At 45.2% G+C, this 26,586-nt stretch overlaps 1 protein-coding gene across 2 annotated transcripts in view; it reads right to left on the reverse strand.

Annotated features, from left to right (window-relative positions):
- plxnc1 (plexin C1) overlaps nt 1-24,526 on the reverse strand; it is a 156,578-nt gene extending 132,052 nt beyond the window's left edge. For both annotated transcript variants that reach the window (XM_078235229.1, XM_078235228.1), the window contains exon 1: nt 23,387-24,526. In XM_078235229.1, the coding sequence (XP_078091355.1) occupies nt 23,387-24,409 (1,023 nt within the window). In that variant the 5' untranslated portion in view covers nt 24,410-24,526. The remainder of the gene's footprint in view (nt 1-23,386) is intronic.
- Nucleotides 24,527-26,586: the final 2,060 nt, after the last annotated feature.

The raw sequence follows: 26,586 nt of genomic DNA on the forward strand, positions 1-26,586 counted from the left end.
TATGTGTTACAATGAGTTTGCGCAAAAATGGGTGTGCGTGAAAGAGGTCAGTTTGGATGTGAGAGAGGGGTGAATTTGTGAAATAACTCCTCAGAGGCCCTTCACTAGATTCCCTTTATTTACAGTTTCACACCATTCAGCTCAGGCCCAAGCCCTCCACTCCATTAATGGTAAGTGAACCAGTGTCTTTCGTGAGAAACAGGAACAAAGGTTGTACCCACAATTCTCAGAGGGTCCCCTGTATAAGTCCTCAGTCTTGATTATCCAGTGCGAATTTTACTGAACACTGACTGTCTCACCACCGATACGGCCACACCTGTATCGACCTCCATTAATATTGGATGTCCATTTAACTTTACAGTTATCTTAATTGGGTCCGGCTTGGACATTGCTATGTAGTTTAATTGCTCCACATGAAAAGTTGGTGACCTTTCAGGATGTGCACTTTCCTGGACACTGGTCTATATGTTGTTTTCCTAAAACTAGGTCTTGAAAGCTTACTTTGCTGCTTCAATTTCGTATACCAGCAGCAATTGCAATGCCGTGCCGGGCGGGATTCTGAAGGGACTGTTGACTGTGTGGTCAAAGCTTGGCTTTGCTTTGGGGCTATACTGTGGTCAGACCTGGGTTTATTTATATCCAGATACTTCCTAAGGGAGGAAGTGTAATTGCCTGTGCTCAAGAAGTCAGTCGAACTGGCGTGGGTGTCCACTTCCATCGAGATACCTTGCAACTCATATGCCCCACTTGCAGCATTTTGCAACGATAAGGCCAACGTGGCACCTGTTTGAAGTCCAGTTGGGCTTCAGCCAACAGGCATTTTTGGATAGTTATATTATTTAACCCACATATCAAACGGTCTTTAAGCATCAACCCGAATTCACAAGCTTCCGCCACTTGTCTCAACCTCGTTAGGAAACCAGTAACAGACTCCCACGTCTCCCGGAGTGCCAAGTAAAACCGGAAACTCCTCAGGATCAGCGGTGGCTTAGGTCATAGTATCCCCTCACTAGGTCTGCAAATTTCTGAAAGGTTTTGGTATCTGGTGCCTTCGAGAAAGTTAAGCTGAAAATAACGGCGAATGCTGACGGTCCATAAACCGTCAGAAGAATGGTCCTAAGCTTTTCATCTGTCACAATGTCATTCGCCCTAAAAAGGTAACGCATGTGTTCAACATATTGGGCCCAGTCCTCCACAGCAGGGTCAAAAGAGTCCAGTTTTCCAAACAGAGGCATGATGCCTGAAAATGGCTTAACCCAAGTGAAGCTGGCTTTTAGCGAACCAGTTCCTGAGGGTCGTTCTTTTTCCTCATCACCACTGAAATAACTCTTCAGAGATTGGTGTCCCTTCACCATATTTTCTTTATTTACAAACTCAATTCCACTCCTATGAATACTTCAAGTACAAAATAAGAAGCTGGAGTGCCAGTAGCCCTGACACTCCTCAATATATATACAGGTGAGACTCCCTGATTGGGCAGCAATCATTACCTCAATCAGGGAGCTCATACTCCAAAAGGCCAATTGCATGGGCCTCATTGAGATCATTACAGTTTGTAAGAGGGGAGTGTGTGTGTGAGCGAGTGAGCCTGTGTGCCATTCTTAACAGCGCTGATGAAGGGTCATCCAGACTCTGTTCTCTCCCCACAGATGTTGCCAGACCTGCTGAGATTTTCCAGCATTTTCTGTTTTTGTTTCAGATTCCAGCATCAGCAATAATTCGCTTTTTCTTACTGTTTAACTCACTGCCGCTTCACTTCCAGGAATACCTACCCTGAAGAAATACTGCTCTTCTCCCCAATAGAATTTCCGTTTGTCTCTTTCATCCTGTCCACCTTCATTGTTTTTCATTTCCCTCCTGGTGTTTGACAAAGTGTTGACCAAAACTTGCTTTCACAGCCATATTTCCTTCCACAGCGACTGTCTCCGTCACCAACTTACCCCACGTGGATTCCAACTGAGGCTCCACCCCTCATGTTTCGAATCCACCCAGGATTACAGGTATCTCTGAGATATATAATGCTCCTCAGATTGCAGTTCTCACTGCATTCTGACATCCACACTCAATGCCATAAACCACAATATGCACACACTCAATATGTCTCTGCTACAGCACCTGAATCACCCTATCTCAAAGCTGTCCTTATTCCCAGTTTCATTTCATTATTCGTCTCATCCAATGCCGTAACAAGAAACTTTTTCTCTTCCTTTTGTGTCTTATGGAACGTAAGCTCCAACAACTCATCGATACCAACACCCATCCGGGAACTTTCACACATTCCCGTCCTTCAGACCCTATCCCTTCTAACCACAGCGCTTGCCATGTATAGAACCTCTACAGTTAAGAAAGCTCACGAATGCCTCTACTCTCTCAAAAGGCTAAGGAAATTTGGCATGTCCACTACAATTCTTAGCAATTTTTCTACATGCACCATAGAAAGCATCCTATTCAGATGTATCACATCTTGGTATGGCTCTTGCTCTGACCAAGACTGCAAGAAACTACAAAGGGTTGTGAACGAAGCCCAGTCCATCAACCAGCCTCCCATCCACTGACTCCGTCCACACTTCCCGCTGCCCCGGGAAGGCAGCCAGCATAACCAAGGACCCCATGCACCCCGGATACACTCTCTTCCACCTTCTTCCGTCGGGAAAAAGATACAAAAGTCGGAAGACACGTACCAACAGACTCAATCACAGCTTGTTCCCTGCTGTCATCAGACTTTTGAATGGTCCTATAATATATTCAGCTGATCTTTCTCTTCACCCTATCTGTAACTGCAATATTATATTCTGCACTCTATCCTTTCCTTTTCCACTATGTACTTTATGAACGGTATGTTTTACCTGTATGGCATGCAAGAAACAATAATTTTTACTGTATCCCAGTACATGTGACAATAATAAATCAAATCAAGTCGTACCCTCTGACCTTCCCCTCACTGAGGCTCAATGTGCTGTACTCAGGTTGGACTTGGTTTCATAGCCTTACGAATTTTGGGCTCAACATCTTGCTGAACTCTTCTTTCGCCGCCTTTGACTCCATGCTCACTTCATTGGACAGGATTCCTTCCCTTGTGCAACAGATCCTTTCATCCACCTCCAGTACTCTTCCTCCATATGGACTCCTCCCTGCAGCCTCCTACCTGCTCTTGATCTTTTCATTGAGAACTCACAGTGTGACATCAGTCATCTCAATTTCTCTGCTCCTCTCACCCACTCTAATCTGTCTCCTTCTGAACTTGCGGCACTTCGCCAACCCTGACTATCATCAAACCCACTGACGTGAGTGGGGCTGTTTTGTCTAGCCTCTACCTCACAGAGGTTGAGTGCTAACTCACAGATACTTGCTCCTACCTCTCCCTGGACCATGACACCATCACTGAGCATCAAGCCATTGTTTCCAGAACTGTCATTGACCTCATCTCCTCCGGAGATCTTCCCTCCACAGCTTCCAACCTAAGTCTCCCAAACCTGGACAGCCCACTTCTAGCTCCTTCCCAAAATCCACAAACAGGACTGTCCTGGTAGGCCCATCATGTCAGCTTGTTCCTGCCCCACTGAACTCATTTCTTCCTATCTTGACTCCATCCTCTCTCCTCTAGTCCAGTCCTTTTCGACCTGCTGATGCCCTACATCATATCAACAACTTCAAGTTCCCTTGCCCAAAATGCCTCTTCTATCCTATGTATGTCCAATCCTTCTATACCCCCATTCCCCACCAGGATGGCCTCAGGGCTCTCTGCTTCTTCCTTGAACAGAGGCCTGAACAATTCCCATCCAGCACTACTCTCCTCCGTCTGGCTGAACTTGTTCTCTCACTCAACAATTTCTCCTTTCAAGAAAGAGCTCTGATGAAGGGTCGTCCAGACTCAAAACATTAGCTCTGTTCTCTCTCCAGAGGTGCTGTCAGACCTGCTGAGGTTTTCCACAATTTTCTGTTTTTGTTTCAGATTCCAGCATTTGCAGCTATTTGATTTTAGCCACTTTTAACATCCTGTGTAAGCCACAAATGGATTTTTCTTGCTGAGCTTTTTTTCTTCTGGAATGTATTTGTGCTGAAATCCTATGGTTCTCTTGTTCATCTACATCCTTCAGTATTTTTGCTTTCAGAATGTCTACCACCACCATAATGGTTTCTAGTATTACTGTGGGAGGTTGGAGAATAATAGCAGGTAGTTCTACTGTCACATCATGAGGCTCAAGAAAAATCAAAGGCACACAGACATTGAGGGAGGGAGTGTCAAACTCGACCATGAAGTAAAGGTCTCGCAGCATTATCCTGAGGTCCCGAGCAATAGCATCGAGGAAAAACAAAAGTTAGATCGGTTATGTGTCCGGGAGGGCTATGAGGCAGTGTGTGAAGACTGTGATGCTGGGTGATAGAGCCATTTCTTGGGACACAGAAATATAGACACATGGAAACTAGAAGCAGGAGTAGGTCATTTGACTCTTTGAACCTGCTCCGCCATTCATTTTGAACATGGCTGATCATCAAACTCAATATCCTGATCCCGCCTTCCCCCCATATCCCTTGATCCCTTTTAGCCCCAAGAGCTATATCTAATTTCTTCTTGAAATCATACAATGTTTTGGCCTCAACTACTTCGTGTGGTAGTGAATTCCACACATTCACCACCCTCTGGGTGAAGAAATTCCTCCTCACCTCAGTCCTAAAAGGGTTACCCCTTTTCCATAAATTATGACCTCCAGTTCTGAAGTCCGAGTCCACCGGTCTAATCCTGTTAGAATTTTATAAGTTCTTATGAGATCCCCTCTCACTCTTTTAAACTCCAATTAATATAATCCGAACTGACTTAGTTTCTCCTCATATGACAGACTTGCCATCCCAGGAATCAGCCTGGTAAACCTTCACTGCACTCCTTCTATATCAAGAACACATAAGTCACCAAAACTGCACGCACACAAGCGACGTACTGTCACCTATTGGTGCCACCACAATGGACAGGATCCAGGTCAGTTACAAAGGAGACCTCATTGCCCAGGAACCAACAATAAGCAAATCCTTTCCTTCAGTGCTGTTCCAGGGGTAAACATAACTCACTAGATTCACATCAAAGTCACAACATCAACAGTATAAGGTAGGAATGCAGCCTTCTCATATTCTTCCGGTGGAGCGGGCAGAGAGGGGAGTGATGTTTGGAGGGCAGAACTGGAAGATAAGATGAGCTGAATTTTTTTTTACTTACTTTTTTCGGAGTTGTTTTTTGTTTTTTTTCCTGAGCATCAGGAAACAGGAAACCGGAAATAGGTCGCAGGGAGACCTAAGACGGTTTCTTTTGCCCAATAAATTTGAACGGGGAGGTAACCCGAGACTCTACAAGTGTAGAGTCTCCCACCCTTCCCCCTCTTCTAACCTAAAAAAAAGACTCGGTGTCAGAGCAGGTGAGCTTTTTTTTTATTTTCTCTTTCGTTTCTGAGTAAAGGAAGTTAGCAGTGCAATGTTCCTCCTGTGGGATGTTTGAGGTGAGGGACACCATTAGTGTCCCAGCTGAGTACACCTGTAGGAAGTGCACCCAATTCCAGCTCCTTGAAGACCGTGTTAGGGATCTGAAGCTAGAACTGGATGAACTCAGGATCATTCGGGAGGCAGACAGTTATAGATAAAAGCTACAGGGAGGTTCATACTCCTAGGAATGAGGATACTTGGGTGACTGTTAGAAGGGATAAGAAGCAGTCAGAGCAGCGATCCCCTGTGGCTGTTCCTCTGTATAACAAGTATACCATCTTGGATACTGTTGGGGAGGATGACTAACCAGGGGTAAGCCATGGGGTACAGGTCTCTGGCACAGAGTCTGTCCCTGTTGCTCAGAAGGGAAAGGGAGGGAGGAGTAGAGCATTAGTCATTGGGGACTCCATAGTTAGGGGGACAGATAGGAGATTCTGTGGGAGCGAGAGAGACTCGCGGTTGGTGTGTTGCCTCCCAGGTGCCAGAGTCCGTGCTGTCTCGGATCGCGTTTTCGATATCCTTAAAGGGGAGGGGGACCAGCCCCAAGTCGTGGTCCACATAGGCACCAACGACATAGGTAGGAAAAGAGATGGGGATGTAAGGCAGAAATTCGGGGAGTTAGGGTGGAAGCTTAGACCTAGAACAAATAAGAGTTGTTATCTCTGATTTGTTACCCATGCCACATGCTCGCGAGGAGAGGAATAGGGAGAGAGAGCAGTTGAACACGTGGCTACAGGAATGGTGCAGGAGGGAAGGATTCAGATACCTGGATAATTGGGGCTCATTCTGGGGTAGGTGGGACCTCTACAAACGGGATAGCCTTCACCTGGACCAGAGGGGTACCAATATTCTGGGCGGGAAATTTGCAAATGCTCTTCGGGAGGGTTTAAACTAATTTGGCAGGGGAATGGGAACCTGAATTGTTGCTCCAGTGTACAGGAGGATGTGAGTGGTGAGGTCATGAATAAGGTTTCAAGGTCGCAGGAATGTACCCGCAGGCAGGAAGGTGTTTTGAAGTGTGTCTACTTCAACGCCAGAAGCATCCGGAATAAGGTGGGTGAACTTGCAGCATGGGTTGGTACCTGGGACTTCGATGTTGTGGCCATTTCGGAGACATGGGTAGAGCAGGGACAGGAATGGTTGTTGCAGGTTCCAGGGTTTAGATGTTTCAGTAAAATCAGGGAAGGTGGGAAAAGAGGGGGAGGTGTGGCATTGTTAGTCAAGGACAGTATTACGGTGGCAGAAAGGACATTTGATGAGGACTCGTCTACTGAGGTAGTATGGGCTGAGGTTAGAAACAGGAAAGGAGGTCACCCTGTTGGGAGTTTTCTATGGGTCTCCGAAAAGTTCCAGAGATGTAGAGGAAAGGATTGCAAAGATGATTCTGGATAGGAGCGAAAGTAACAGGGTAGTTGTTATGGGGGACTTTAACTTTACAAATATTGACTGGAAACGCTATAGTTCGAGTGCTTTAGATGGGTCAGTTTTTGTCCAATGTGCGCAGGAGGGTTTCCTCACACAGTATGTAGATAGGTCAACAAGAGGCGAGGCCACATTAGATTTGGTACTGGGTAATGAACCAGGCCAGGTGTTAGATTTGGAGGTAGGTGAGCACTTAGGTGATAGTGATCACAATTCGGTTACGTTTACTTTCGCGATGGAAAGGGATCGGTATTTACCGCAGGGCAAGTGTTATAGCTGGGGGAAAGGAAATTATGATGCGATTAGGCGAGATTTAGGATGCATAGGATGGGGAAGAAATCTGCAGGGGATGGGCACAATTGAAATGTGGAGCTTGTTCAAGGAACAGCTACTGCGTGTCCTTGATAAGTATGTACCTGTCAGGCAGGGAGGAAGTGGTCGAGCGAGGGAACCGTGGTTTACTAAAGAAGTTGAATCTCTTGTGAAGAGGAAGAAGGAGACTTATGTAAAGATGAGACATGAAGGCTCAGTTAGGGCGCTTGAGACTTACAAGTTAGCCAGGAAGGACCTGAAGAGAGACATGAGAAGTCTTTGGCAGGTAGGATCAAGGAAAACCCTAAAGCTTTCTATAGGTATGTCAGGAATAAAAGAATGACTCGGGTAAGATTAGGGCCAGTCAAGGACAGTAGTGGGAAGTTGTGCGTGGAGTCCGAAGAGATAGGAGAGGCGCTAAATGAATATTTTTCGTCAGTATTCACACAGGAAAAAGACAATGTTGTCGAAGAGAATACTGAGATACAGGCTATTAGACTAGACGGGATTGAGGTTCATAAGGAGGAGGTGTTAGCAATTCTGGAAAGTGTGAAAATAGATAAGTCCCCTGGGCCGGATGGGATTTATCCTAGGATTCTCTGGGAAGCTAGGGAGGAGATTGCAGAGCCTTTGGCTTTGATCTTTATGTCGTCATTGTCTACAGGAATAGTGCCAGAAGACTGGAGGATAGCAAATGTTGTCCCCTTGTTCAAGAAGGAGAGTAGAGACTACCCTGGTAATTATAGACCAGTGAGCCTTACTTCTGTTGTGGGCAAAGTTTTGGAAAGGATCATAAGAGATAGGATTTATAATCATCTAGAAAGGAACAATTTGATTAGGGATAGTCAACACGGTTTTGTGAAAGGTAGGTTGTGCCTCACAAACCTTATTGAGTTCTTTGAGAAGGTGACCAAAGAGGTGGATGAGGGTAAAGCAGTTGATGTGATGTATATGGATTTCAGTAAAGCGTTTGATAAGGTTCCCCATGGTAGGCTATTGCAGAAAATACGGAGGCATGGGATTGAGGGTGATTTTGCGGTTTGGATCAGAAATTGGCTAGCTGTAAGAAGGCAGAGGGTGGTGGTTGATGGGAAATGTTCATCCTGGAGTTCAGTTACTAGTGGTGTACCGCAAGGATCTGTTTTGGGGTCACTGCTGTTTGTCATTTTTATAAATGACCTGGATGAGGGCGTAGAAGGATGGGTTAGTAAATTTGCGGATGACACTAAAGTCGGTGCAGATGTGGACAATGCGGAAGGATGTTGCAGGTTACAGAGAGACATAGATAAGCTGCAGAGCTGGGCTGAGAGGTGGCAAATGGAGTTTAATGCGGAAAAGTGTGAGGTGATTCACTTTGGAAGGAGTAACAAGAATACAGAGTACTGGGCTAATGGTAAGATACTTGGTAGTGTGGATGAGCAGAGAGATCTCGGTGTCCATGTGCATAGATCCCTGAAAGTTGACACCCAGGTTGATAGGGTTGTGAAGAAGGTGTACAGTGTGTTAGCTTTTATTGGTAGAGGGATTGAGTTTCGGAGCCATGATGTCATGTTGCAGCTGTACAAAACTCCAGTGTGGCCGCACTTGGAGTATTGCGTACAGTTTTGGTCGCCGCATTATAGGAAGGATGTGGAAGCATTGGAAAGGGTGCAGAGGAGATTTACCAGGATGTTGCCTGGTATGGTGAGAAGGTCTTATGAGGAAAGGCTGAGTGACTTGAGGCTGTTTTCATTAGAGAGAAGAAGGTTAAGAGGTGACTTAATAGAGGCATACAAGATGATCAGAGGATTAGATAGGGCGGACAGTGAGAGCCTTTTTCCTTGGATGGTGATGGCTAGCACGAGGGGACATTGCTTTAAATTGAGGGGTGATAGATATAGGACAGATGTCAGAGGTAGGTTCTTTACTCAGAGAGTAGTAATGCCCTGCCTGCAACAGTAGTGGACTCGTCAACATTAAGGGCATTTAAAGGGTCATTGGATAAACATATGGATGATATTGGAATAGTGTAGGTTAGATGGGCTTTAGATTGGTTTCACAGGTCGGCGCAACATTGAGGGCCGAAGGGCCTGTACTGCGCTGTAATGTTCTATGTACTATGTTCTACATGAAGGCAACAGCAAAGGGGGCAGCACAGTTACATCATATTTGGCATCCCATCATGGGTTCACAATAAATGTTGTTCATCACTGGCCAAACAGCTTCCACTCATCGACAAAAAAAAACTGAAAGGTTTTACAGTGTAGCAAGAGGCCCTTTGGCCCATCATCACAGGTCATTAGAATGCCTCTTCAAAGACTGGAGCACTGAGTTACTTTGGCTAAAACATCTCATTCGCACCTTATCACACCACTGACCATTTGTCAGATTTCTGGAATGGTATCTTGATCACCTCAATGTGTGTGCTTGCCTCTCAGAGGCAAGGCTGCAGCAGGCAAAAATGCAAGTAAGGCAGCCAAAACTGTGGACCAGTCATTTCCCATAGGTTTTGTGATGTTAGTGTACCTTTATGAAATCTTTTCTTTAAATCACGTTCTCTGCAGTTGTAAGAAGGCCTTTCAGGTTTCAGTGTTGCTGGCTGGCTGCTGGAAGTCCTTTTATTGCTACTTCATTGGCTTCAATGGGTTTTGTTTATTTTTATTCTGGGATCTTTTATGACCTTGCATTGTGAGGGAGAAGATTGATTGACAAGTCAAAGTCAGGTGGTTCCTCCCAAGGAAAAAATCGAAGGATTCATTTTTAGTTTTAGTTTAGAAGGACATCCCCTGGTTTTGGAACTTTTGCTGTTAGCTGGAAGCAAGGTTTCTGGCCGTCCTGGAGTAGAAAATCTGCTGTTGGTGGTTGGCTTGACTACAGTCTCCCTGGTGTTCTAGGTGTTACAAGACTGGGAAGTCAGGATTTCAATTCTCCAACCAAAGGACTGAGGCTGTTCTGACTCCAAGCTTGTCTGTGTGTGCCTCAAGAGAACTGCAGCATTCAACCAAAGGACTAAATTCCAGTATCACACGAGTCTTACTGTGTTAAACCTGTGGCAAAGGTTTTGTTTATGGGATTTGTTTCGTTGGAACGGTGTTCAGCTGTTAAGGTTCATACAATACCGTGATTATTTTTTTCTTGTTTGTGATTGGTAAAAGTTATTGCTAATTTTATTTCGATACATGTTAACTGTATACTTAAATAAACTTTGTTTGATGAAAGTTCCTTAGTGGGTCATTTGAATCATACCCGAAGAGAGCTATCTCATACTCACCCTAGCCAAATTCAAAGTGCAAAACATATGATCCAGACGGACCTCATAGATCATTTTGGAGTTTCTGACCTCAATTATAACAGTTTCTACATCAGAACATATTTTTCTGCACACTTTAATCATCGTTGTCTTCCAGCAGGAAGCACCGCCTGGGGGGATGGCTAAGGGGAGACTGAGCATGAGCAGGAGGGTGAACAAGAGAGACCCAGATCGTGGAGGAGGCAACTCACCATACCGAAGGTTTATCATGAAAGATTATCCTACTTTCAAATGAGTGAGAGGCAGTGCCAGGCACGCCTACAATTGTCCTGTAACCTCATTCATCACATATGCCATAGTCTTTGTGACGACTTGACACTATGTGGGGTGGGAGGCTTTCCCTGCCAGTGGCTTTGAATGTGATGACAGCACTCAATTTTTTTGTCTGTGGATCTTTCCAGGGATCAATAGGAGAGCTAGATGTCACCCTCATGCCAAGGAGAGGTACAACTCACAACTCCACACACTCCCTTCTAGAGCAGACTATAGGACTTCTGAAGATGTGCTTCAGATGCCTGGACCACTCAGGTGGCTCTCTGCAATGCACTCTGAAGAGAGTTTCTCACATGATCGTAGTGTGTTCTGCCATTCACAATTTGGCTATGCAAAGAGGTGAACCCTTGACAGAAGGTGAACTGGAGGAAGATGAGACATCATCAGAAAATGAAGATGCGGAATTCCAGGAAGCTCAGGGGGCTGCTGAGGGATAATTTGAGCTCACTGATACCTTGAAGAAAGGAAGACATAGGAGATATGCCCATAATATTACATTGCTGACAGGATTTAGGAAGAGGAAAACTAAGTAAGGTGATATGGTCACAACTACCCTAGATTTTAAAGCCAATTCCATGTCAGGGATGGTCAATAGAATGAGTCCTGCATTCACACTTACGCATTCTGACCTCATGACTTGCTAGAACATGATCTCAGTCTTAGTTAGTGGTGTCCTGCTAATGCGTTCACTCAGCGAACTTAAAATCCATTGAGGAAGAACAATGATGCGAGAGTAGCCATGGCATTTTCAATGCCATCTAATGATGCGAACGCTGCCGTGATTGAGACGAGTGCTAACGTTCATGACCACCAAGGACAACACAACCCTTATTGTATTAGTGCTTATGAGTGACCCTCACTCATTGGTGTCTTTCGAGGAAGAAGGGATAGATACGATTGTATCATACACTTCAAATAAAAATTTAAACACATCTACCTGACAATACACAAGGATGCAGAGACTAGTTCAACTGAGGTTTACATCACATGAATGTTAATCTCAGAGGATGGCTAACCCTCGATATAAGAGCATTCCAATGTACAAATTCACAATGCCTTTGGTTGATCAGAACATTCACATATCCATCAAATAATTCCACAAAAATGCAATTTATTTGCTGCAATAGCACACCCATGAACCAAAAGTGAGATCAAAAATTTTTAACTTTCCTAACCGTACTAATACACCTTGGTGCAGCCAGACATTCGCAGCAGAGATGGAGGCAGCCTATGGACTGCTTTGTCCTGATGTTTATGATGACTTTAGCAGATGTCTTCTGGTGGCCCTGATGTCTTCTGGTGGCTCCGGCCTGATAAGGGTGTACTGCTCAGGAGCAGAAGTGCCCTCGTTGGCCTGTGCTGCTGTAGTGTGTGTGGACACACTACAGCATACCCTTAGGAGTGTCCTGAGTGGAGGCCTCTGCAGGTCCAATTGATGCTCATCCTCCCTGTGGGTGCTAGAGAGCTCTACCAGAGATGGGGTACACAGAGGGAGATCAAGCTGTCTCGTCCCACTGTCTCTGCATCCTGTTGGTGCTACCCCCAGGACATGTGGTCATGGAGCGCAAATCCATGTGTAAATCCAGCAAGATCGGCTGGACCATGGTCTCCATGATGTACATCAAGCTTCTCATGGCGACCTCAAGATATTTGCATGTTGGGGCCACAACATCAGACAGATCGCAGATAAACTCCTTCATCGTTCACTCTAGTTTGCTGAGTGATTCTTAAATCTCTGTCTGATATTCCACTGCTTGTCATTGCATCTCCACCTTTCAGCTGACAGTTGCTTCCAGAGGCTCAGCATCTGACTGGGACTGAGCAGATGGCTACTCTCTAGTAGCCCTCTGAGACCTAGAAACCAGGGGCGTTCCTGCCTCTGACTGCTGCAGAAACATGTCAGTGAGGTTTTCTCCAGTAAGTGACTCCGAGTCTAATCTAGAGCTATGCCTCACTGAGGTTTCTGTGCTAGTGAAGGGTGTGGGTGAGCACTGTGACGATTCTTCTTGAGCCTCTTCGTCCTTGGACGTGCCTGGTGTCTGGAGTACTGCTCAGCTGCAATGATGGCCTTGAGCTGCCAATGCTTAGAAAATAGAAGAGTTTTAGTTGAGAAGCATAAGCTGTATCAGACTACATTTGACTCATTGTGATTGTCAGGATTTGATGAAGTGACGGGGGAGCTGAGATCCATACTAAGTTATTGAGAGAAGTCAATCTCTCCTTCTCCACAGGAGCAATCCACGTCCTTCCCAGCAAGGTTGACTGCAAACTCAAATTCTCTGAGGGTGATGATGCTCATCATAGACATTTGTTTGGTCTAGGCTTTCTCTCATTTGTTGTGTGTCAGTTTAGCCTGTAGGAAGATGGAAGAAAGGCATGTGATCGGAGGGGATGGAGCAAGGTTTGGTTGAAATGCATTTCCCCCCATGTGTGGTGAACCCTCCCCAGAAGAGCCAGAACATAGAATGTAAGCAACGTGATTGATGGGATGGTATTGATGTGAAAATGTCTGAGAGAGAATCAGGGTTGCTATCAGAATAAAACATTCTGCCCATAACACAGGGGAGTGTGAATGTATGAACTTTGATGGGAAAACTAAAAACAGCAGAATATTTTTTTAAATGGCGAGAGGTTGGGGAATGTGAAATTCAGAGGGACTTGGCTGCTCTTGCACATGAATCACAGGAAGTTAACATGCAGAGGTACAGCAAAGAATCTGTTAGCCTTTCCAAAAACTAGATTGGAGCAAAGCAGTCTGATAACAATTATATAGGGCTGAATGAGTCTAGATACGAGTGCTGTGAGTAGTTTGGTGAGATCAAAGCTAATATTCCTCGAGATTATAACAAAGTGAGGTGATCTCATGAAATATATAAAATTTTTAAGCAACTTGATAGGATACATACTGAAATGTTTCCTTTGCCAAGAGAGTCATGAACTAAGCATTACAGTCTGGGAGTCAGGGATCTGATGTGGAGATGCCGGCGTTGGACTGGGGTAAACACAGTAAGACGTTTAACAACACCAGGTTAAAGTCCAACAGGTTTATTTGGTAGCAAAAGCCACACAAGCTTTCGGAGCTCTAAGCCCCTTCTTCAGGTGAGTGGGAATTCTGTTCACAAACAGAGCATATAAAGACACAAACTCAATTTACATGAATAATGGTTGGAATGCGAATACTTACAACTAATCCAGTCTTTAAGAAACAAAACAATGTGAGTGGAGAGAGCATCAAGACAGGCTAAAAAGATGTGTATTGTCTCCAGACAAGACAGCCAGTGAAACTCTGCAGGTCCACGCAACTGTGGGGGTTACAAATAGTGTGACATGAACCCAATATCCCGGTTGAGGCCGTCCTCGTGTGTGCGGAACTTGGCTATCAGTTTCTGCTCAGCGACTCTGCGCTGTCGTGTGTCGCAAAGGCCGCCTTGGAGAACGCTTACCCGAATATCAGAGGCCGAATGCCCGTGACCGCTGAAGTGCTCCCCAACAGGAAGAGAACAGTCTTGCCTGGTGATTGTCGAGCGGTGTTCATTCATCCGTTGTCGCAGCGTCTGCGTAGTTTCCCCAATGTACCATGCCTCGGGACATCCTGTCTTGCAGCGTATCAGGTAGACAACGTTGGCCGAGTTGCAAGAGTATGTACCGTGTACCTGGTGGATGGTGTTCTCACGTGAGATGATGGCATCTGTGTCAATGATCCGGCACGTCTTGCAGAGGTTGGTGTGGCAGGGTTGTGTGGTGTCATGGTCACTGTTCTCCTGAAGGGTAGGTAGTTTGCTGCGGACAATGGTCTGTTTGAGGTTGTGCGGTTGTTTGAAGGCAAGAAGTGGGGGTGTGGGGATGGCCTTGGCGAGATGTTTGTCTTCATCAATGACATGTTGAAGGCTCCGGAGGAGATGCCGTAGCTTCTCCGCTCCGGAGAAGTACTGGACAACGAAGGGTACTCTGTCCACTGTGTCCCGTCCACCAGGTACACCATCCACCAGGTACACGGTACATACTCTTGCAACTCGGCCAACGTTGTCTACCTGATACGCTGCAAGAAAGGATGTCCCGAGGCATGGTACATTGGGGAAACTATGCAGACGCTGCGACAACGGATGAATGAACACCGCTCGACAATCACCAGGCAAGACTGTTCTCTTCCTGTTGGGGAGCACTTCAGCGGTCACGGGCATTCGGCCTCTGATATTCGGGTAAGCGTTCTCCAAGGCGGCCTTCGCGACACACGACAGCGCAGAGTCGCTGAGCAGAAACTGATAGCCAAGTTCCGCACACACGAGGACGGTCTCAACCGGGATATTGGGTTCATGTCACACTATTTGTAACCCCCACAGTTGCGTGGACCTGCAGAGTTTCACTGGCTGTCTTGTCTGGAGACAATACACATCTTTTTAGCCTGTCTTGATGCTCTCTCCACTCACATTGTTTTGTTTCTTAAAGACTTGATTAGTTGTAAGTATTCGCATTCCAACCATTATTCATGTAAATTGAGTCTGTGTCTTTATATACTCTGTTTGTGAACAGAATTCCCACTCACCTGAAGAAGGGGCTTAGAGCTCCGAAAGCTTGTGTGGCTTTTGCTACCAAATAAACCTGTTGGACTTTAACCTGGTGTTGTTAAACTTCTTAGTAAGGGATCTGCCATTTTGAATTGAGATGAGGAGCAACTTCTTCACTCAAAGGGCTGCAAATCTTTGGGAGATTTTTCAGGTGAGGGAGCGGCAGTGGGGGTCGCAAATCCTGCAAGAGTCCCAAAACGTGATTTCCTGTAACAATTTACCCAAGCTAATGCTGTGATGGGAATCACAATTTTAACCATCAGGATCCCCATAAGAATAAACTCAAATGTAATTAACAGGCCTCCATGCCTGATAATTCCCCCCATCCCTTTGTTAGATTTTCCATTCATTTTGGCATGAGGGCACGCCAATGTGAATTACAGCTGGTCTCCTACGGTGTGCACCTGGCGAGGAGAACCTGCCAGAGAAGTTCAGGTGAGTACTTGACTCGGTGGGGAAAGAGTCATGCCTGGGCACTTCCTCTGGCACTGTCCTGTGGTACTCCCTGGCACTGCCCCTTGTCCATGTCTGGGCAGTACTGGGGGTGGCGTGCCAGCATGGCGGGGAGGAGGGGGGTTGGTTTCAGGGTTCTGTTGAAGGGGTTCAATTTTTGATTTTAGTTATGGAGGCACCCTTAAAAATATATTTTAAATGATTGAACCGCACTGCCAGCATAATGTTGTGGAAGCCACCCCTTTGATATTTTCTCTGCGTTGCTTGCAATGCGGCAGAGGATGCTGCCATTGGGGCCAGGCACTCTGCAAAAAAGTAAGAAAATTCTGCCCTTTTGAAATCAAATCAAAGATTATGGATTAGGAGGGCGGCACGGTAGCACAGTGGGTTAGCACTGCTGCTTCACAGCTCCAGGGACCTAGGTTCGAATCCTGGCTCGGGTCTCTGTCTGTGTGGAGTTTGCACATTCTCCCTGTGTCTGCGTGGGTTTCCTCCGGGTGCTCCGGTTTCCTCCCACAGTCCAAAGGTGTGCGGGCTAGGTTGATTGGCCATTCTAAATTGCCCCTTAGTGTCCCGGGATGCATAGGTTAGAGGGGTTAGTGGGTAAAATATGTAGGGATATGTGGATAGGGCCTGGGTGGGATTGTGGTTGGTGCAGACTCGATGGGCCGAATGGCCTCTTTCTGCACTGTAGGATTCTATGATTCTATGATACCAAGGGATCATGGGATCTGGGGACAATCCAGGAAGATAGGATCGAGGTATAGGATCTAATGTTCTTAATATTTGCTCAAAAACCCATATAGATGTTTATCGCATTCCCTTTATTATTCTGGTTTATTGCTCAACATTATGATTCAATGCTGACTGCTCATGATTCATTGCATTTCGATATACACACTAATTTCATCTTGAGTTATAGATGCTGAGGGTGGAATTCTCCATTTCCTTTCTCAGCGTGGTGGAAGGTGGTTCCTGCTGTTCCTGCTGGATGGAATGACATGAACCTGTGCCCAATTCTGCTCTTGTAATTATGTATGAGAGATGGGCATCTCTCCAAATCATCTGGCTGCCTCCAGATAGTGGGTTCAAAGGTCCAGATCTTACGCCATATGTAACCACCAGTCCAGCACTATCATACGCCCCTCTTCAGTCCACCTCTCCACAGTGTTCACGCAACCATGAAGGATGTCTGGATCCCAGAGGTTAAAAGCTAGCAGCCTCAAGAAAAAAATCTGCACCCTGATTCAACCACCATGAAGAAGTCTGCACCCCGATTCAACCACCATACCCATGAGGCCTTGAATTGAGGAGTCCAGGGGCAGAGGCATGTCCTGTACCCAAGGTATGGCTTCAGGAGACACGACAATCTCACTTCTCTGGCCTGCAAGGCTGCTGTCCATGAGGTCAGCACAGCTGGCAACTGCGCCAGAAGCACCATGATGTACAGAAAGTGGATGAATGATCTCATCTACTCTAGCAGGGAAAGTCCTCTCTCAGCTCACTCCATTGTCAAATTCTCATCATGGCTGTGGTGGACTTCAGTTGCGCTTTTGTCCTGCCTGGACCACCGTTGTGTGTTTGTCATGCCTGGACACATCCCCTGCCGGCTCCTCCCCTTGTCACCTAATATAAAGGTGGCTCTTTCCTCACCCTTGTTCAGTTCGGGTCGGTTATCTGTTGGGATATGCTCCTAGTTCTGTAATGAATAAAAGCCTACAGTTGTATTGGCACACAAGTAGTCTTTTGCCTAATTGATAGCGCATCAATGGCATCATGTACTCAAACGGTAACTCTCATCACAGATATCAAACACCCATTAGTGGGAGACATATATTCTCTCATGGACACTTTCACATCACCATCATCCCATCTGTCATATTCCTCTGGTCTTTCTGGGGAGGGATCACCTCTTTGCATAGCCTGATTGTGAAGAGCACAGAAAACTGTCAGCCTGCAGGGAACCCTCTCCAGTGTTTGTTGCAGAGAGCCACCAGAGCGGTCCAGGCAGCTTAATCATATCTTCAGAAGTCTTACTGTCTGCTCCATGAGACTGCTTGTGGATCTGTGAGCAACATTGTACCTCTCCTTGGCACAAATCTAAGGGCAAGGCACTGTAGTCATCAGCCATTGTTTAAATGGGTAACCCTTATCCCCCGGCAACCATTTGTATCGATGTTCTGAATCCAGTTGTTTTTGTGATAGACATTCCTACCCTGCCCCATGCAGCCACCCACAGCCTGCCCTTGCACAGCCCTCCTTCCACACTGCTCTGCTCGACTTCACCAACCCCCTCCTCTCCTTGCACCCCACCCCGGGTCGAACTTTGATCCATTGAAGGGGAGGGTCCATGAGTCTCAGGGATGGTACAGTGTTGTCCAGAAAGGCCAGCTCAATGTGGAACTGCAGAGGATGAACCAGTCTGTCCCAGCAGAGTGGTGTTCAATGCAACAGGAGGGGTGCAGCACTGTGGGCAGGTAGGCTACGTATAGTGCACTCACCTCGAAGCCTCAAGTGAACTGAGATCCAACTTGCGCACTTCATTCTTTTTCGAACAGATTTGAACACAAGGTTGAAAGGAAGCAGTTATTTTGATGAGCATTCATGAAATGCATATTAATGTAAATGATGTTCACACCATCAGGTAGCGGGAGAATTGACACATCATTAATCTTTCACTCAGAGGATTTCAAACTGTTTTTACGCTGGCGGATTTCCAAATTTTCTGATCCCATTGGATTCTCCTCTCCCATCTGTCAGCAAACCTGCTGCGGGAGGTATGGGAGAATCCAGTCCTGAGTTTCCTGGGTTATTGTCTCATCTCTTCTTAAAGAAGCGTTTTATTGGCTCTCCTTAATCCCTGGGCATACAATTTGCATATTTAAGGAGGATTGCATAGTTGTGACCAGAACCTCCGCTCTTACCTCCAACGTCTTTCAACAGCCCAGGTACAGCTATCAGGATTTGCCACGAAATCTAAGCAGAATTTTCTGTATTTTTTAAAGTGATTTTTTGGGCTGGAAAAGCAGTAAGCAGTCCACTGATTCCACTGACAGCTTTTCTCTCCTTACTCTTCAAATCTTAGTTGAAAAGAATGCTGGAAGCGTGTTCCATGTTGTCATGCTGGCAACCCAGCCCAACTGCAACCTCTGGCTTCAAGAGATCAAAATGCCCTTTAAAAATGGTGCCCCGATCTAACAGCAATAAAATAACAAGAATCCCCACTACCAACACGGAAATTCCCCTTTCACGGACAAGGAACATTCCCCCATGGACCTCCTCAAACAAAGCACTACCCCACCCCCCCCAACCAGTACTGCCCCCCTCTACTGCCAGGGGCGCTGCCAGGACATGGCCCTTTTCCCCATGGGGACTGTACTTATCTGAGCGCCCTTGGCAGGGACCATTCGCCAGGTTCTCATCTTACAAAAGCTGTTGTAAACGCTGCCATGACAGCATGTCAACGGGGGTGGGGAGAATCCCAATGTGGGAGAATAGTTGAGTAGGGAAGCCACTAATGATATTAAAATGTACTTAAATTGTGCTCCTGTCAATGTATGGCAGGAAACCTGTCACATCATTGGTGGGACAATCCAGTGAGGAAATCCCATCAATGTGCAAGCCATTTCAGGATTCATGCTGGAATTTTCGCTCTGCTGTCATTCCTACCCGCCAAAAATGGGACGGAAAATCTCGGCCATTCATTTCTTTTTAGGACCAATATTATCTTGTTATCTTTAATAATGTTCCATTCCCTCCTCTAGTACATACACATTCTCACCTCCACCATCTATTTGTTAATGCTGATGCTAAATTTTAACATATCTCTACTATCAATGCTTTGCAGGTTAGATGGATTGGCCAAGCAAATTGCCCCTTAGTGTCCACAGATTTGTAGGTTAGGTGGATTAGCCATGGAAAATACACGGGGATATGGGGATAGCTCAGATGGGTGGGCCCGGGTAAGATGCTCACCCTTCACAATTACATGCTCTCCTTCATTCCTGAGTGGTCCACATCTCTCTACCTACAGCTTTGTACATTTTATAAGCTTATATAAAAATTTACTATTTCCTTTTACATATCCACCAGTATTTTGATATATTCTGATTTAATCCTGCTTGCAATCTTCCTATTCAGCTCCCAACTTCACTTCCTATTTCTTTCACCATAATATTTCATATTATTAGTTCCAAATCTCCCTTGTATTTATACAGCTCTCATTATGACTCTCAAAACATTGTAATGTAGGATACAGGGCAAACAATTTATACATAGTATGATCTCACAAGCAGCAATGTGACAATAACCAGATAATCTCTGTTTAATGTTTTTGATCAGGATCACCAGGAAGAACTCTCCCTGTTCTTCTTCAAATAAGGCTGTGGCCAATAATCCTGGACAGCAGACAAAGCCTCAGTTTGATTAATCATTTAAAAGGTGACAGCTTCAACAGGACAGCACTCTCTCAGTGCAGCATAAACACATTTACAGCAACGTCCAGCAAAGTAATGTACAACACAAATTCACAGGACAATGTGTCTTTCTCTTCACCATCTCTAAAAGCAATCAATCCACGAGCAGGCATCCTCAGGAAGCCTCAACAATTGTGATCATCAACAATTGTGTCTGTGCAGTTTGTGATAAATATGCACCAAAATTAAAAGCTGAATAATATGTTGATATTGCACTTCTGATCCCAGTGACTCAGAAGGGGCAAACTTACAATTCTTTAAAAAAGCATTAACCACACTGCTATAACGTGAGAAAACAAGCCAAATGAAACAGATAAGTCCTTCATTTCAAAGGATTTACTGAGTTAAAACAAATATAAGATACGCCAAACTGGTCCAGGACTGATTAAACTATGGTAATCATAGACACACATACATATTGAAATTCCACATCAACAAGAACAGGACAATGAAACTGGAGACATTAACCCTACCCCCCTTCCCTCCAGAAACAAAACCAAATTTCTCAAGTTGCAACCAGAAGAGTGAAGAAAAACACAACAATGTAACACGAGGAACTCAAGAGAAACAGTGATCGTCAACTGTTTTTTGTGAGTTGGGAGTTTAGTTTGCCATTGTCAGTTTGAAATCTTCACTTACCGAGTCATTTTACAATCAGAAGATTTAAAGTTTAAAGTTTATTTATTAGTTTCACAAGTAGGCTTACATTAACACTGCAATGGATGTTACTGTGAAAATCCCCTAGTCGCCACACTCTGGCGCCTGTTTGGGTACACTGAGGGAGAATTTAGCATGGCCAATGCACCTAACCAGGAAGTACAAGATAGGAATATGCAAAAGCTTGTCCACAAACCAATTGTGTGTTAATCTCCATCCCACACTCTCACGTTCCTGACTGGCTCTCCGTCATAGACAATGCATGCTCTAACCACATATTTCTCATCTTATATTTTATTCTATTGTTTAGCTGGCTCTATGATGAGGAGAATTTTTTTGTTCCCAGAGGGTAGGACGTCTTTGGAATTCTCTTCCTCAAAAACCAGGGAAAGCAGAATCTTTGAATATTTTTAAGGCAGAGCAAGTTGGATTCTTGATAAGTACAGAGGTAAAAGGTTATCACAAGCAGACAGGAATGAGGAGGTGAAGTTGCAATCAGATCAGCCATGATCTTATTGAATAGCATAGCAGGCTCGATATGTTCACCAAGTAGTGCTGTGCGATATTTTACATTCAATAGAGTATACAGTCAGAGCCTTGGTTTAAAGTCCCATCCAAAACTACATGGGAGCAATATTACCAAAAAAATTCCAAGTGCCGAACAAGTGAAAATGGGGGAGTTTCAGACCCATTTTGTCATGAGCACGAGGCTGATTGCGCCAGCAATTCAGTGCTGGTATCATCACGAAAGGCAAGAAACTGGGCGTGAACCCCATTTTTCACCTCTCTCACGATCTTACCGGCTTGTCACACACCCCCCCCCCCCGCCTACACACCTCTGACCTTGGAGCATTTCTCACTACTGCTGTGAGCAATTGGCCTGGACTTCAGTCCGATTGCAGTCTTTGGTTGGAATAGATTAAATTATGGAATAATTGATACTTTGGATGTGATAGTACAGCAATAAAAACTCTGCACCAAGATAATGCCAAAACAAGAGGTTGAGTTAATAATAATAATTTGTAATCAATAACCGAATCATGGAAATGAGGTTGTTGTTGTGAAACCATTTCAGGTTTGTTGTTAATCCGTGAAGCTCAAAAAATCAGGTCGCTCTTAGCTGTTGACGCAATGAAAACATGGCCTGAACCTTCTGAGGACCAGCAATCAACATCAGATTGTCTCTCCACTTCTACTTTTGTTGTGCCAATGCTAGATAGAGCTTTGTAATTCTGGTGGTAATTCTGAGCCCAGCGTCTCCAGAAACAATGCCTATACCTGAATTGGAGCTGCTTCTCTGCTGCACTAAAAATCAAAGGGTGGGATTTTCCATGCAAGAAGGCGACTTGCCATTGGCAAGGATCTTCTGGTGCAGGATCTTCTGTCAACAGGGTTTCCCATTGAACATACCTCTTGCCACAATGAAACTGGCGGTGGGGGTGCATTGTCGGCAGGACAGAAGATCCCGTTGGCATGAACGGCTGCAAAATCTTGCCAAAGGGATGATCTGCCCAACCCACGGCATTTTTTCTGGAGGCGAAGGTATCTCACCACTGGCCAGTGGCAGGATCTTTCAGTCCTGTCAATGTGTACAGCATTTTGCATTTTTCTTGGCCATGCCACAGGGGAACCCGTTGAGGGTGCTTACCATCGTGGGACCGGGAGATCCTGCTGGCAAGATGGGCCAAAACATTCGGCCAAATACCTTTTGAGGGTGGCACAGTAGCACAGTGGTTAGCACTGCTGCTTCACAGCGCCAGGGACCTGGGTTCAATTCCCAGCTTGGGTCACTGTCTGTGTGGAGTTTGCAAGTTCTCCCCGAGTCTGCGTAGATTTCCTCCGGGTGCTCCGGTTTCCTCCCGCAGTCCAAAGATGTGCGGGTTAGATGGATTGACCCGAACAGACGCCGGACTGTGACGACTAGGGGAATTTCACAGTAACTTCATTGCAGTGTTAATGTAAGCCTTACTTGTGACTAATAAATAAACTTTAACTTTGATAGGACCCAGGCAACAGGGGAATTGTCAGGGGAAACGGAAATTCAAACTTCACAGGCAATTCCTGTGGAGTAAGTGTGTTGGGACTTCAGAGGGATCCCTTTACACACCAGGTCTCACCCCATCCGGAGACCAAAAGATGTGAGCCCATGTCTCTTGTATGATTAAAAGTCACTCAGTAAGAAATTATTGGGTGATACAGTGACCAGAATATTAATATTGAATATGCTACCTTTAAGTCTTAATGTAGTATAGATGTTTAATTGATTTGAATACATTAGGACCATCGACTTGGACAGTATTTGTGAAACTGCTTAAACATCAAATATTCACGGCATTTAGCAATTTCATCCTTTAATTAACAGTTTATCTGCAGCTCCAATGAAAACATGACCTTTTACTGACTTGATTTTTCCTTAATCCAAAATAGTAAATCTGAAATATATTTTAAAGTGCTATCATTAGAAAGCTTACCTTCACATTCTTAATCTGGAAGTAGATTTTTCTGCCTGTTTTGTATCCATTAAACTGAGTTAAATTGTAGAAGTAGAGTGGTTTGTTCTCGGTCTGCTTTTCTTCAGAGAAGATTGCAACCATAAAGGCTTCGGAGTGAGAGAGATTGATGAGGGCAGAGGACAGGACCCTGACAGCTTGTTTCTTAGCTGTGGGATAGAGCAAGGTGGCTTGAGAGAAGGAATTAATAGTTTCAGCGCCATAATCTTTAATATCCATGTGGATGAACTCCGGGCCTGAGATGTTGGCATTAAACAAAATATAAATGTGTTTCTCCCATTGGAAGCCGTGAATGTACTGCAGCTCGACAGCATGCTGTTCCTGATCAAGCTTGACAACTGCATCACCATACTCTGCCTCAGTAAAGCCCAAAAACTTTGGATCTCCAACATTTCCAGTAGGATTCCTTAGGAAGATGATGCCATCACTAATCTCAATGTAACTGCTGTTGTCTTTGCAGGTAGATGGGAAAAACCTACTGAGCTTTCCAGTAAATGTGACGGCCGTCACCAGATAGTCAACTGCCTTGTCTTTTACCAGAAAGGCGACCGTCGAGGCTTTTGGGTGGGAAGCAGCAACACGGAGCGGGTCGGTTTTGTATTGGCTGATATTGTGCAGTTCCCTAACCTCACAGGCTCCCAGCCTCAATGTCCCACAGGTCAGGACTCGCTTCCTATTCTCATCCACGATCAGGATCTTGTTCATGTTGGCCTTTTCTTCCCATTTTACACAGCAGCCCTCTGCTTTTGCGCATGGCCCATCGAGATGAGGCCCCGTCTTTGCGAGAACTTCCAGGCTCAAGCTCTGGTTCAGCTGGTGCAATTGATTCTTGGTGGCCACAAACACTCTGCCACTAGCACTCACTGCCATATTATCGATGCGGGTCTGAAATGAGAACACATCCCAAGGATTAACCTCTGCAGCCAAGACAATTAAAATGTCAAAGAGCAGAAGATAGAGAGAAACATCCTTTACTGGATCCATAGTCCTAGGCACACACACAAACTGTGCTTGGTTCAGTCCGTACAAAACATCTACGGAACTGGTTCAAGTCAGAACTTGCATTTTGTCCGTTCGACTGCGCTCCCAATGTCTTCAGTCGTATGAAGCTGCCTTCAGCACAGCTTACACTGCCACTTGCTTCCTTTTCCGTTTTTGTGGCTTCCTGTTCGTATCTCCAGTACCTCTTTTTGTAAACAGCAATTACATCAAATTACATGGAATCGGTAGCAGAGAAACAGCCCAATTCAGCCAAACTGGTCAATGCTTCTGCCCACTCTCATGTTTCTCTCTATTCCCTTCTCTCTGCATCAAGCATCTCGTTAAACACATCAGTGCTATCAGTTTCAGCCACTCAATATCGCGGGGAGTTTCACATCCTCACTACCCTCCATGAAAAGAGGCAATGGAACAGTAGCTGCAATTTTAAAGACGCTGACTTAGTTTGATTGATGTGGGTGGGGCGTTAAATGATGGCTGAGCAGTGCTCAGTCCATTCTCCAGTCCATTCCCCAACTTTTGAAAGAGCTAACTGAAGTGGGGAAAAACATAAAGATGGGTACATAACACATAAAATGGCTGCCTGGCACATAAACAGTCACCTGGGAAAGAGACATTAAACAGGCACTGACTTTTAGTGCAAACAGCTACTTGAAATTAAAACATGAAGGACAGACAGTTATTTAAAGTTAAACATGCAGGAATCAGATGCTGCAGGAAGCCAGCCAGGGCTTGAGGCACTTTAAGATAAGGACTGGAGGCAGGTTGCTAGCGGAGTGCCACAGGGATCAGTGCTTGGTCCTCTGCTCTTTGTGATTTTTATTAATGACTTAGAGGAGGGGGCTGAAGGGTGGATCAGTAAATTTGCTGATGACACCAAGATTGGTGGAGTAGTAGATGAGGTGGAGGGCTGTTGTAGGCTGCAAAGAGACATAGATAGGATGCAAAGCTGGGCTGAAAAATGGCAAATGGAGTTTAACCCTGATAAATGTGAGGCGATTCATTTTGGTAGGACTCATTTAAATGTGGATTACAGGGTCAAAGGTAGGGTTCTGAAGACTGTGGAGGAACACAAAGATCTTGGGGTCCATATCCACAGATCTCTAAAGGTTGCCACTCAAGTGGATAGAGCTGTGAAGAAGGCCTATAGTGTGTTAGCTTTTATTAACAGGGGGTTGGAGTTTAAGAGCCGTGGGGTTATGCTGTAACTGTACAGGACCTTGGTGAGACCACATTTGGAATATTGTGTGCAGTTCTGGTCACCTCACTATAAGAAGCGCTGGAAAGAGTGCAGAGGAGATTTACTAGGATGCTGCCTGGTTTGGAGGGTAGGTCTTATGAGGAAAGGTTGAGGGAGCTAGGGCTGTTCTCTCTGGAGCGGAGGAGGCTGAGGGGAGACTTAATAGAGGTTTATAAAATGATGAAGGGGATAGATAGAGTGAACGTTCAAAGACTATTTCCTCGGGTGGATGGAGCTATTACAAGGGGCATAACTATAGGGTTCGTGGTGGGAGATATAGGAAGGATATCAGAGGTAGGTTCCTTACGCAGAGAGTGGTTGGGGTGTGGAATGGACTGCCTGCAGTGATAGTGGAGTCAGACACTTTAGGAACATTTAAGCGGTTATTGGATAGGTACATGGAGCACACCAGGATGATAGGGAGTGGGATAGCTTGATCTTGGTTTCAGATAAAGCTCGGCACAACATTGTGGGCCGATGGGCCTGTTCTGTGCTGTACTGTTCTATGTTCTATGTTCTATGACAATAGGGTCTGATAAAGTGATTAGCCACAGATGGGAACGGGAGTACATAAATGCAGGAAAACCAATTACTGTATGTATAGACTGAAACTAAAGTCATTGATAAATCACTGAAAGGGGAAATGTACCCATTCTATGAAACAATGCGATGTTAAAAGCCAATGTTTGTATATGCCTGGCTGTAACGATGTGTTAACTATCGATCCTACTCAACTGGAGGATGTGTTAAATGGTTAATGTCCGGACTCTCCATTGTCTGAAAAGTATAAAAATGAACCACTCCTATTGTATCATTGGGAGAAGGTAGCTGCCTCAAGTACTGCGGAGTGCCAGTGCCTTTCTCCACGAAGCTTCGTTAAATAAAACTGTATTGTTGAACCTCCAGTCTGACTCCGGTGGTT

Source organism: Mustelus asterias, chromosome 19, assembly GCF_964213995.1.
Source record: "Mustelus asterias chromosome 19, sMusAst1.hap1.1, whole genome shotgun sequence".
NCBI lineage: Eukaryota > Metazoa > Chordata > Chondrichthyes > Carcharhiniformes > Triakidae > Mustelus > Mustelus asterias.